At 39.6% G+C, this 11182-nt stretch overlaps 1 protein-coding gene across 3 annotated transcripts; it reads right to left on the bottom strand.

The window, feature by feature from the left end:
* Positions 1–196: 196 nt before the first annotated feature.
* On the bottom strand, positions 197–9363 carry LOC131304164 (DDT domain-containing protein PTM-like). Of its 3 annotated transcripts, XM_058331314.1 has the most exons (11): positions 9221–9363; positions 8025–8959; positions 6871–7575; positions 6382–6703; positions 5422–6351; positions 4451–4748; positions 3789–3913; positions 3169–3635; positions 3048–3076; positions 1968–2465; positions 197–1860 (listed from the first exon to the last, which is right to left on the bottom strand). In XM_058331314.1, the coding sequence occupies exons 2-11, from the start codon at positions 8858–8860 to the stop codon at positions 695–697; spliced, it is 5376 nt and encodes a 1791-aa protein (XP_058187297.1). In that variant the 5' UTR covers positions 8861–8959; positions 9221–9363; the 3' UTR covers positions 197–694. The 3 variants fall into 3 exon arrangements, with proteins under 3 accessions (XP_058187297.1, XP_058187282.1, XP_058187289.1); XM_058331299.1 differs by having other exon boundaries at positions 5422–6703; XM_058331306.1 differs by having other exon boundaries at positions 5422–6703; positions 8025–8927; positions 9221–9348.
* Between the last annotated feature and the right edge of the window lie 1819 nt (positions 9364–11182).

Here is an 11182-nt window from a genome sequence, read left to right as displayed (position 1 = left end):
TTTGAGGGTGGCAAGTGTTTCGTTGTCAAGAGGATCTGGGAAATTCAATGTATTTACCATGCTACAGTATGTCCAATGTACACTGCCTAGGGTGATTCCCAGTTAGGCTGAACACGGGAAGAAGAAGAAAAAAAAAATTTACTAGCACCTTGATATGAAGAGCTCCCTGGAAAAAGTTCCTTCTGCCAAACAATGCAAAGTCCTAACAAATATTGTAAATAAAATAAGCGGTAGTTCTGATTTACACGGGAAAATAATTAGATAAGCACCCAAAAAACCTGCTTATCTTCTCATATTGAGATTCCTAATATCACTAGGGGGAGCAACTATCAGAAGTGAGCTGTGTAACATTTGTAGCTTCTAATGGGAATCTAACCAAAACTATGATTGGAAAGCCAATCTCCAAAAAATTCGCATTTGTCAGAAACAGAATTGTATCAGATGAGAGGAACTTGCCATGAAGCAGCACTGTCTTATCACCGGAGAACAAATTTGGTACATGTACAAAGCACTCCAGCTCAGGAAGTTCGCTGCAGGCCCATGGCTAGTCCACCGAATCCGAAATCACCATTACATCTGATTATTCCAAACCTCCGGTGTTGATTAACAGTTTCCAACTACAAGCCTATGGTCCATTTGGCAACTCACGGTTAAAGATAGACAAAAAGATCCGAAACCCAAATAAAGTGATCAACTACTGCCACTCCCGGCAATTGACACACCTCCAATTGCCCTCCCAAGATGACTGCTCAACCCCGGGTACACAATCAGTATGCATGGATAACCCACAAATTTCACAAGAAAGATCAGGACATGGATCTTTGCGCGAACACTTGTGACAAGGTGCTGAATCAGTAGTACCCGTTCCACACTGCTCAAGATATCCATCCCTTGAAATTTCAGATGAATTTTCCCAACCCCCCATTACAAACCCAGATGCATCAACTTCATCTAACCGGCCACCATCATCAGCTACCAGCAGCTCTGTAAAAGAGAAGTAGGTCTGGGGTTCAAATTCTACATCTTCATGGTTTAGACCTTCGTAATCAACAAATGTACCATCTTCAAATCCATTTTCAGAAAGATCCCACTCTACATTGGGAGAGAATGATTCCTCTTTAGAGTTCGGGAGATTTTGTTCAATGGGCATGGATAACTCAACCCGAGACACAACTTCTATATTGTTTTCAGTCTTAATATGCCTTCTAACTGGTAGTTTCTGAGGCCCAGTTCCAGAAGCAGTAGCTGTAGCAGTATTCCATTCCAAATCCATCTCCGAATTGTTTTCTGAAAATTGCTCTACCTTTGAAGGAGATAAAAGACGAGGATCTCCCTTTCCTGTGTTCACGACTTCCTCAGTTTTTGGCAACATTTTAGGGTAAGAAAACTCAGTCTGAGAATTATTTGCTGTGGTTCCATCTACATTGTGCCCATTCTTTATAAGCCTTCGGAATGTGAGTTTCTGAGTTCCAGTTTCAGAAGCAGTAGCCTTGACAATACTCCATTCCACATCACTGTGTTTATTCCGTTCTGTAAATTGCTCAACTTTCCAACCTGGAAAAAAACGCGGATCCTCCTTCTGCACATGCCCAACTTTCTCAGCTTTGGGCATTATTTTAGGGTTAGATTCCAACTCAGTAGGGGGCTCAGAAATATTCCCAGAATCGGACTCCAATCCAGAATTCATTGCCTTTGGAGCTGCCCTTGTGCGTGGCCTCTTGGCCTCTAATTTTTTTTTGTTTTCCGGATCCATGTAAGGGCACAGAGGTGTTCTTATCCTACGACATCTACAACATTTGAATCCCATCAATTCACTAATTTTCGACTCATCAAGTTCAACCGCTTCAGCATGATACCAATCTGCAAATAATGACAAATAGAAGGCATGAATGGCCAAAACTTAACAGAAAACGTGACCAGGCAGAGAGAGAGCGAGAGATGGAATATATCAGGTAAAGCAGGCTTACTTTTGCATGTTTCACAGCGAATATAGGTGAGATCTGAGTTATAAGGCTTATTGCACAGGTGGCAAACAGGTCCTGACCAGGTCATATGTTTATTGCCCCGCAAAATAATGTCTTCTTCCAATCTGAATTTAGTACCATCCTCACTTTTATTCTTTTTCCAAATCAGACCCCATGAACATAACTTCCTTTGATTTTTTTGCGCCGAACTAGAATCAGGTGTGGCTGATTTCATCTCCAAAGAACTTGCTAAAAGTCCAACCTCTGGAACTGGTGGTGTTACTGGTTGATTAAAGCTTTTTCGCTTGGCACCTTTACCCACTGTAACTGCATTCTGAGATTCTTGCCCTAGCAAAAGCAATGGGCTAGTTGGCGATTCATTAGCCTTTTTAGTTTGAGGGAGAGTTTTGGCATGGTCGCACTGTTTGCAGGTCATTAATAACTTAACTCCACCATTCTCGTGAATTGTTGAACTGATGGTACACTGCTCATGACAAAAACCTGAACATCAAAAATTGCAGTCAGTTCACTGGGGTATTAGCCAAATGCATCCATGCTCTGAAGATCTACAATACGAAATTTCCACCATAAGCATACTATTTCATGAATATGAATCCCAAGTTCATGCTAGTAAGTTCAATACCAAAGGAAGTAAAACATGTGCATTGCAGTACGAAACAGCATTTTAGTCTTTTGAGGAACTATATGCTGACTCGGTTTATTAAATTCCCCAGAGTAAATAGAATGCGTAAACAAAAAAAAGATGTTTCTTGGTAGATTTTTTTCCTTTCTGGGAGAGTATAAAGCAATCCCTTTTCCACTAAGGTGGGGCATTGAGGCATAGAACTAGCAAAAATAGCATTGAGCTTCCCCAACACTTAAATTGACAAGTTAAGTCATAAGTTCAACCGAATTATTGGGGTAAATTTGGTAATTAAAAAACTAATGAAAGGCATTTTAAATAATTCAGACAGCCTAAAATTCAGTTAGAAAAGAGAAAATTGGATAAACACATTAATCTAAATGTTCAACACAACGCATATTCTCATAATTGGATGTGGAATCGCACACTCATGGTTATACCTTGGCATGAACTGCAATTGACAGAATTCCTGAAACCACAGAAGAAAACACATTAGTCAACCAAAGCAAGCGGAAGAATGAAAGCCCCGAGGGAAATTCACAGTAGGAGAAAAAACATTACCCAAATAAGACATCTAAGTGACATGAAGCACAACAGCACTTGCCCAGATTCTCTCTCTTACATGCAAGGTAGGAGAATATATCCTTACGTGAAGCTTTTAGCTGCCTTTTTTTCAACTTGGACACCGCATTCACAATCTTGTCAGCAAATGGCACATCCTTCTTCTCCAACTTTTCTTCGTACTCTTTGATCAAGTACAAAGGGATATGAACCTCAGAAAACCAGTATTTTTCTATTCCTTCTTGACTTTGATCTAACTCTATCAGATTCTTCATGACACGGGAAGGGAGGTGCTTTTGCTTCTCAAAAACAACTCCATACATAATCTTGTCACCCACGTTTTTCTTATCTCGCACAAAAGCATTTCTAAAAGCAGAAGCTTCTGTCTCTGGACCTTTTCCCTCTTGAAGGTTCTGCTCAGGACAAACAAGATCGCTCCACCTCACGTGAAGGTCTAGGTACCTTACCTGAAAGAAGCGTCAACTTAGACATCTTGTTAAAGGTTACTACTAAGATTCAAACTTCACAACAAAACTGAACAGGGACTAAGGGGCAAATGTCCAGTATTGCCAACTCAGGGATGGTACAATTGCAATAGCACGAGGACAATAATTACACACCTGAAACGCAAGCTGTGCTGCATTCTTACTCATTTCAACTGCAGCTCTCCAAACATGCTGTCTGCTTCTTTTGGGAACCTCAGAACCTTCGGAATAATGAACACCAGGAATCTTTCTATAACCACCTGATAAGTACCAAAACTGTGAGCTGAATTTTTATTGTCTAGTACTCCGTATTAAAATCACACAAAAGAATAAAAGAAGCAGTAGCATAGTAAACTTGATATCCATGATGCTTGCAACAAAGCAAATCGGTCAAAACTTCTCTGCAGTGAGAAAGAGGGTTGAGCTCAGACAAGTTTCAAAATTTTGTTTCGGTTTGTTGTTTCGGTGAGCTTGGAGAAGGGAACTTTCAGTAACATTTCAAAAACCTAGGGAAAACATTCTAAAATGTCAAAAGAACTTGAATTGTATGAAACTGTCATTGTTGGATATCTATTTGTCGATAACTCACTTTTGGTATGTTTCCTAGAAGGTTTGAGATGTTTCAGTGCGTCTCAGAATGTGTCGGTGGAACATTGGTATTTCGCAATTTCACTAATATTTGTCTTGGTTACCTTTTTTCTTTTAATCAAGCATTTCGGTTACCTAGGAAACCAATGACATTTCAGCTGTTACGATCGAAACGAAATGAAATTTTGTTCCTTGAGCTGCAACGTTACCTTGGCGAGCTGCTTTCTTAACCAGTGAACATGGCAAAAGCCCCTTCTGCAATATTAGCTTTGACAGCATCCCTCCTCGCCACCAGTTGACATCACTCGAGTCGTCTAGGCAATCATCAGATGTGAATTCGGATAGAGCAGCAAATCGTTTTCTACCCCGCCTCCGACTTGGTCCACGTTTCTGAGAAGATCCACCGGCAAATGTAGCACTCTGGGTCACAGAAGATTCATTGGACCAATCATCCACAAGCTTATACCAGTCACCAGAAACAGCAACAGCACGGATGTTTTCCTCAAGCTGCAAATATATAAAACAAAAACACCAACCAGAATGTTTACGCAGATTTATAGACTGCATATAAAGCACGATCATGCACAGTTCGCTTTCAATTATCAGTTGCTCGAAAGTAAAAGATTCAAAACAGGACCTCTAAAAATTAATGTTGGAATTGTCCCACATGGGATAATTATCACCCTCAAAAACTTATATATGAGCCTGAGCGGCCTCTCCCCTCATTGCCAATTGGTTTTGAGTTGGATATAAAGTTTCCACAATTAGATTGAAGAACTAAAAATCAAGTAATCCTTCAAAACTAGTAGATTATTCTTTGAAAATAATTCCCAATGCCCATATGAACAACGATTTCTAAATTTCCGGAAGAAAAATGATGGGGTGTTATTTTGGATAAAAAGAAAGTTAACATCCACGTTTATGCTAACCCTAATGGCAAATTGAATTCAAGCTACGAAACAAAAAAATTGAATGCACGGTGCTGATGGCAAAATGGATATTATATCTGCATATGACGGGATAAAGAGTAAGATGGTTCACCTAATAAGTCCCAACTACATGGGACAGCTTACCGCATTTTCAGAAAAAAGGAAAAGAAGATACGTTTACAGGAAGGAATATGTCAAGCTTGTCAGCATACAGTGCAGATAATTAAAATGCAATGAGATAGGGTACTAACCTCAAGCAAGAGAACCTTAACTTCACTGCAAGTCGTAGCCTTTTCTACTTGTTTACGCCATTGTTTTCGGTATGTAGCACTCCTGAAGAGACCAACTGTCAGACCACATAAACTCTCCTCCATGAATATAACATATGTTGCAATGCCAGGAAGGCTACCCTCTCCATTCTTTAAAGTACGAAGACCAGCAATAATCTTCATAGCACCTTTAATGGCATTGGAGACAGCCGCATTCAACAAGCATCCTTTCTTGCATGAAACAGCAGCCTTGCAAGAAAGGCACCAACCACACCTTTCTCTTGGGACTTCCACAAGCTTCTTTTCACAATTAGGCCAGAAAAAACGTATAGCAGCTGATGAGAAAGCTTTTACTTGCAACAAATTGTTAGCAGCCACAACTTTCTTCCGTTTGTCTGAAGCCTGAGACTCGGAGACCTGATTTTCTTCAGGCAAAAGAATAGCCAGATTGGCAGCTGCAGAAGCAGCAAAATCTCCATGGGTATAGTTATTTACATATGCCTGGGGTTTAAAATGAGACCCCATGTACGAATAGTCATCAGAAGAATTCTTGTATCCTCGTCCAGAAACTCGCCCACCACCGGTTTGAGAGTTTGTATTGTTCACTGCAACATGTATACCACTCACCTGTCCTCCGTAACTGCCATTGCTATTTCCCGAGGTACATGTACCAGAGTCAATAAAACTTGGTTTCCCACTTAAGCTTTGATGAGTTAAGTCAGATGAATCAGCCTGCTGCATAACTGATCCAGAATACATGGTACGATCCACTTTAGACTGCTCTGATACCTCTGTATTCTTAAGGAGGCAAACCTGTTTTGCTAAAATGTCGCCACTCCTCTGCTGACTAGGATGTTTAGGTTGGGTAATTGTGTCCAATGAACTCTTGTTAAACCCCAGCACTTCATGCGACTCTAGAGATTGAACTACCACATCTCTCACTCTATTATCTGTCTTGCAACTTGGTAAGTTCTCAACCTCAGCTGGATCTAATATTTCATGACTTCCCTTACTCGACAGAGTAAATAACGCATTACAGTGCTCAACATCATTCTGAATGGTTGCTGATTGTTCAAACATTTTGATTGTTTCAAGTCGAGGTAAAATGTCATTCTGGATACCCCAATACTGTGAAACTCCCCTGCAAATCTCGGAGTACACCAGAATGTGATGCAGAGATGAATGCAGTGCTTGCAGTACTTTTGGAATGTCCTTCGTATTGTAGTATCTAAGACATGGTTCCGATTTGATTGATACCCTTAGCCTGCAATCAATCATTTAAAAAAAAAAAAAACCGGAATAAGGTGCAACGTCGAGACAAACCAATTATAAGGGCTGTAACAAAGCAAACCAGCTAGAACAGTAGATATTAGCATATCCACAAAGGAAAGGAAACAAAGGAGTATTGGAACTAAGCTACCAGAAACATACACCAGTAAATGATTGCATGTTCCCAAAAACACTTGCCCATATGAATCAACGCCAAAAACTTCTGCTCCTCTCAGAGATGTACCCCTTCCAAGTGTAGGCCCAGTCTTATCAATTATGCACTCGGGACAATACCAGGCCCCTTCTGGTATAAACATTTTGGTCACACCTATACATCTGGAATGGTAAGCTGATGGGCACCCATCACAGCAGAGCAAAGTCCCGTCCATTCCACAAAGCCGGCATTCATCACTATTACCATCATTGACAGCACCAGCATCCACATTCGTATCACTACCTTTCACACCCAAAAAACTTGGTTTAGAAGAAGACCTTGTACCACGAGGTTCTACCATGATCACCACGGATTCTTCATCCCTGCAAGCAGAAGTCTTCGAGTATCTAGGATGAACCCTTCTTGGACCACTTTCAGAACCAACAGTTGCTACAGCATCAGAATTTATTCCAACTTCTGATTCTTCACGCATGTCAATTTCTGCTCTTAGCTCTTCAGAATCCAAAACATCATTGCACAGTATTTGCAAAACCATCAACTTCCTGGCCGCAGATAACGTGTAATAATCTTTCTCTAAAACATCAGTGTAAAATCCTTTCCACTCAGGTCCATTTGCATATCCCATCACCATTAAATATCGAACCAAATAAGCTGGCCAAGTCAATGTATCAAGCAAGTTCCAGTCCGCAAGCCTACAAGCAAGAGTAAAACGTAATTCAAAGTCACAAGAATAACTATTAAAACAATTTATTTTTTCGATCTGTGTCAAAACAACTTCTTACTATGGTAGAATATATGGAACACACGGCATGGACACAAAAGGTGCACGGTGCGTACAGTTTAGCCATATGTGACGATGTTTTTGAAAATAGAAATGGCAAAGTAATGCTTCTTGGGTGAGTGCAAGAAACTATTCATTCCTAGACCTCTAATTAGTATATCTGAAAGAGCAAAATATTAAACCATCCAACATCTCAAAGAGTGGAAATAATAATTCATGATGTCAGCAACAAAACAGAATTTTCAATGAGAGATGCTCGAGGTTTTTTATTTCATTATCGATAAGCTCAAATTCACTGCTATCAAACTACATGTCATAACTTTTGTCAAAGAATCAGGAAGAGAAAATTCATATAAGTACCTCAGACATTTTGAAGCCGAGTCGGAACCATCTGAAGAGAGCATTTGAAGATGACGCCTCAATGCACGCATGAGAGCAAGATGAATGGCATCCAACAAAGTGTTTGGGACATGACCGTTCAGAGATCCCACAAAATCATCAAGTTCGAAGGGGGTCAGAAACAGCTGGATACTAAATGAGCGCAAGAAACCATATACAGAGAAAAGGTGTGAAACATACTCCTCCGGAACACCAATACTGCCCGAAGATGGAGGCAATTCTGGTGGCGGGACTACTGGAGCACTAACCTCCGAGCTGGAATCTTGATGCCTAGCATGCTCACAGGAATCACTAGATGAATCAGCATCATCCCCATTGTCACTATCACCATCATCATTGCTTAACCCACTCGGTGAAGATGCTTCAACCCTCTCACGCAGTGAAGATGCTTCAACCCTGTCCGCAACATTCACCGAAACGTTTGCAATACCCTCCACCTTACCATTATCCTTCACGTCTTTCTTTGCCAATAATTCATCCAACTTCTTCTTCCTCAACTTTAAATCATCGCCAATATCACCATCTTCAAAAAGAATCTCCGTCACTTCTGCGCTCTCCAGATCCTCACAATCCCCATCTTCGTACTCGACTCTATATAACCCAGTATCATAATGCACAACCTTCCCAAGAAAAATACCATTACCCCCAAACTCTTTCATCACATATCTACCAACCAATGCCCTTAACATTATCCCAATCGCCTGCTTCTTCACTTGCCGATTGGCCACACCATTTTGCACATCATGCCTTCTCCTTTTTCTCCCTCGACGTTCCGATCTGATTGCCACGGTTTCCATTTCTCCAATCGGAACCGTACCAATCCCGAATCTAAATCCAAATCCTCACTCCCGACAAACTCTATTCCTAGGATTCCACAATCAAATCATTGACCAAACCTATAATAAAAAAATAAACGTTGCAGAATTAAGGCTTTTCGCAAATCTCAAAAATTGAACAATAAAACTAAAAAAGTGGCGGCTTTGATGCATCGATTTTGATTTTGATGCCCAAACGCGACTTCCAGATGAAACGATGGGCTATCTGTCTGTTCGTGTGTGTATATATAAAATAAACACGTTATATATGAATATATTAATTAATAAAATAACAGCGCATGAATATAGAAGCGTATGGGCGAGTGAGATAACAGATTTTACCGAGTTACCGATCGATAACCGCCATTGAAGGTTTCTCCGTGCGGCTTCTTAGAGAGGAGAGGAGAGGGGAGAGAGAGAGTTGTGGTAGGAGCCCTAACGGGTAGAGAGGCCAAAGGTTTCGCCAGTCTTCTGAAGCGAGTTATAATAAGGGGCATAGAGAAACCATGGTTCGACCGACTCGGTAACCCGCCTGTGCCAATTTTCTGACTCGGAAACCCGTCCGAGTCCTGGGCGAGGTTTTAATTCCGGAATGTGTTAAAAACTTAATTTCCTTTGCCACGGGAAAAAAAAAATTAGAATCATTATTTGTGAAGAAATACGTTATGCAAAGGAGGGAGAAATAAACAATGACAAATTGGACAATTGTTTTTTATTGCATTTCTTGAAATTAAGAATTGAAATATTCATTAAAATACTACACAGATAAAATTATAGATCGCATAATCATATTACGAATAAGTATCGTTTATCTAATTAAACATTAAGTTTTGAACGAAAAGAGAACTATGTGAATTAATTGTTAAATTGAGGTTCTATGTACTCCTCCGAAACCCAATAATTAAAACTAAGTGCCCAAAGAAAAATACTTTTTTCTTATAAGTATTATAGTAAAACCACTAGTTTACGTGGCTAAGTTTTGTTTTGAATGTCAAAATGGCTTCTATAGAATGACCAATTTGTTTTTTTCAAAAATTTTATGTCAAAGTGTTTTTCAGCTACTCGTCCAATCAATATAGAGCGTGCACCACCTTTTTTACCAGCTAAATATTAAATTGTATTTCAATTAAGTGAATTTTTTTTAGCATTGAATTCAGGGGAAAGAGCTTTTAAATTTGAGTGTGTTTAACTTATTTTTACTTAAAAATCTAGATGATTAAAAACACCCCCAACCCAAATTTGAGTGTGTTTTACTTATTTTGACTGTGCTGAACTACTACTCATCATTTCAATTGAAGAGTTATTTGAAGAAAAATAGTCGCATAAAGTAAATTCACATGTCATAATTCACACAAAACATATACGTACTAATATTTTTTAAACATAATTTCCCAAATTCCACTCTAATTTCTACGTTGTCCGCCCCTGTTGGCTATTATATGCGATGGGATGATAATAAAGTAGTACTACTATCTGACAAGTATTCCGAATTGGAGTGCTATAAAATGGAAAAATGCACGGTTTAGGATAGTCCCAAGAATCGTGATCATGTGAGTCGACTCGGAACGTTCAAACGAGCCATGGGTAAGTTGTGCTGGAGCCAAGCGCCAAGTTCCAATGCATCATCATCATCAAACCATAGAAAGTGTGAAATTGGCGGGAATAGCTTCATTGGTAGTATCCCATCAACCGCCAAAATATTTCAAGTTCGAAAACGGTCTAACTTTCTATACGGATTACTTGAAATAATAATAATAATAATAACAACGAATCTGTTCTAAACTGCTAGATGGAATGTAGTGTAGTAACACGTTTTGTTTGGTAACTCACTCGTCCGAGCCAGCTTACGTGAAAATTTTGACTGCTTTTGGAGAGTGATTACATTGCTCATTTATCGGGTTCCAATTAAAACTAGAGCAAATCTCTGTGTAGACCTTAGTCATATAATCCTTTAAAATGTCTCGTCCTCCCGTTTATAATACTCGCTCTCATAAATTTTAGTAGGTTGTTTCTAGGACGCTTTTCACGTTCGCGCACACAAATTATGTGACTTAGGTATAGACTGGCCCCGTGAGTTTCTAGCACTTGAGAGTTTTGAACACGAGATCTTAGGATGAAGCAAACCACTAAATCTCAAACCTTGGCCATTAGGTCAACCTCTTGGGGTTAAATATACAAATGGGTTAAGGCATAGTTTGGAACCTATGCAAAAGAATGTAAAAGTAAAGGAAAATAGGAAAACTTGTCCTCCCCTTGTTTGGTTTACAAAGAAAGTGAGAGGAAAATTAAAAATCATGTTTTGAG

The sequence above is a fragment of the Rhododendron vialii genome, chromosome 1a (genome assembly GCF_030253575.1).
Source record: "Rhododendron vialii isolate Sample 1 chromosome 1a, ASM3025357v1".
Classification (NCBI taxonomy): Eukaryota; Viridiplantae; Streptophyta; class Magnoliopsida; order Ericales; family Ericaceae; genus Rhododendron; species Rhododendron vialii.
This window is presented reverse-complemented; position numbering and strand designations above follow the sequence as displayed.

Bases quoted from the DNA above. Each gene is read 5' to 3' on its own strand.
- LOC131304164 (XM_058331299.1), bottom strand. From the start codon at position 8,860: ATGGAAACCGTGGCAATCAGATCGGAACGTCGAGGGAGAAAAAGGAGA. The intron at 7,576-8,024 runs GTACTTATATGA...TCTTGCTTGTAG, and splicing joins TCGGCTTCAAAATGTCTGAG to GCTTGCGGACTGGAACTTGC. The intron at 1,861-1,967 runs GTAAGCCTGCTT...CATTATTTGCAG, and splicing joins TCGCTGTGAAACATGCAAAA to ATTGGTATCATGCTGAAGCG.